This window comes from Apaloderma vittatum, unplaced genomic scaffold, assembly GCF_000703405.1.
Source record: "Apaloderma vittatum isolate BGI_N311 unplaced genomic scaffold, ASM70340v1 scaffold20381, whole genome shotgun sequence".
Classification (NCBI taxonomy): domain Eukaryota; kingdom Metazoa; phylum Chordata; class Aves; order Trogoniformes; family Trogonidae; genus Apaloderma; species Apaloderma vittatum.
In genome coordinates this window covers 1-1,034 of record NW_009701062.1, presented here as the reverse complement: position 1 = coordinate 1,034, position 1,034 = coordinate 1, and the positions used below count along the sequence as shown (strand labels likewise).

The 1,034-nt window shown below is 56.2% G+C and overlaps 1 protein-coding gene across 1 annotated transcript in view; it reads left to right on the top strand.

Annotated features, from left to right (window-relative positions):
• The window catches only part of LOC104281126 (glutamate receptor ionotropic, kainate 3-like), a gene marked incomplete at its 3' end in the record, with an annotated part of 33,568 nt that extends 32,540 nt beyond the window's left edge, over nucleotides 1-1,028 (top strand). Inside the window, exon 13 of the mRNA XM_009879017.1 lies at nucleotides 980-1,028. Within this exon, the coding sequence (XP_009877319.1) occupies nucleotides 980-1,028 (49 nt within the window). The remainder of the gene's footprint in view (nucleotides 1-979) is intronic.
• Nucleotides 1,029-1,034: the final 6 nt, after the last annotated feature.

Genomic DNA, 1,034 nt, shown 5'->3' with positions numbered 1-1,034 from the left:
GAGAGAGGCAGGGAGCAGGTCCAGCCCTGCCCCTGATGCCTGGAGCTCCAAGCACCGCTTGGTCCAAGGGCTGCAATGCAGCAGCCCCAAACGCCGTCCCCAAAGCCTCAGTGCTCTGTCCTGCTCTGGTCAGGGGGCAAAGCACATCTGCTCTGATCAGGGTCTGCTGCTGCTGCAGTAACTAGACTGGTAAACATTTGTAGGGTAATTTCGAGCAAGTTGACACACAAATTATGAAAATACAGGCAGAAGTCCCTGGGAGGGACCTTTCTGAGCTGATACACCCCCTCAACGCTATCACATGCAATCGTGTTGCATATTCCAGGTGTAACGTATGAATGCATGAAGTCTCCACCTCTTTTCCCCACTCCCGTACAAAGAGCATCAAGGAACTGGTCAGGGTCCAGCAGGAAGCCTCACACCGTCTTACCAGCTTTTCACAACACTTACACAACCCCCCCCCCACCCGCAGTGGCTGGTTGGTGCTCATGGAACAAGGGGACTGCTTTTACGTTTTTTCCCTCTTCCTCGCGCGTGTCGCTGTACAACAAGCGGGAAGTGCGTTCGTGTGCGCGGCCGGGAATCAAATCCAGCTGCCCACGTGATGGACTAGATAGATAAAGGAAAACTTCCCGCTAGTCAAGCCCAGCAGGATTGCCCAGCCCTCTGATTCCAGCACAGAATCCTCCAGCCCCACAGCGGGGATCACACAAAGCGCCGACACTCCAGCAGCCGCCGGAGCTCTGCCTTTTTGCAGGATTTAGTGTGTCAAAGGTGCAATTCTTGCCAAAGGGGAGAAGGGTCACCCAGGCGCCCGCGCAACACTTAAGTCCCACTAAGCACAGCTGATGCCTTAAACACCGCCTAAACCTCGCGCCTGCCCTCTGCGGCGCCTGCTGTCAGCATCCTCCTGCTCGTGGAGGGGTTTAGAGGAGGTTTTTGAGGAGTAACGGTGCTTTTTTGTCCCTGCTCTCCCCAGCGCTCCTTCTGCAGCGCCATGGCCGATGAGATCCGGCTGTCGCTCACCTGCCAGC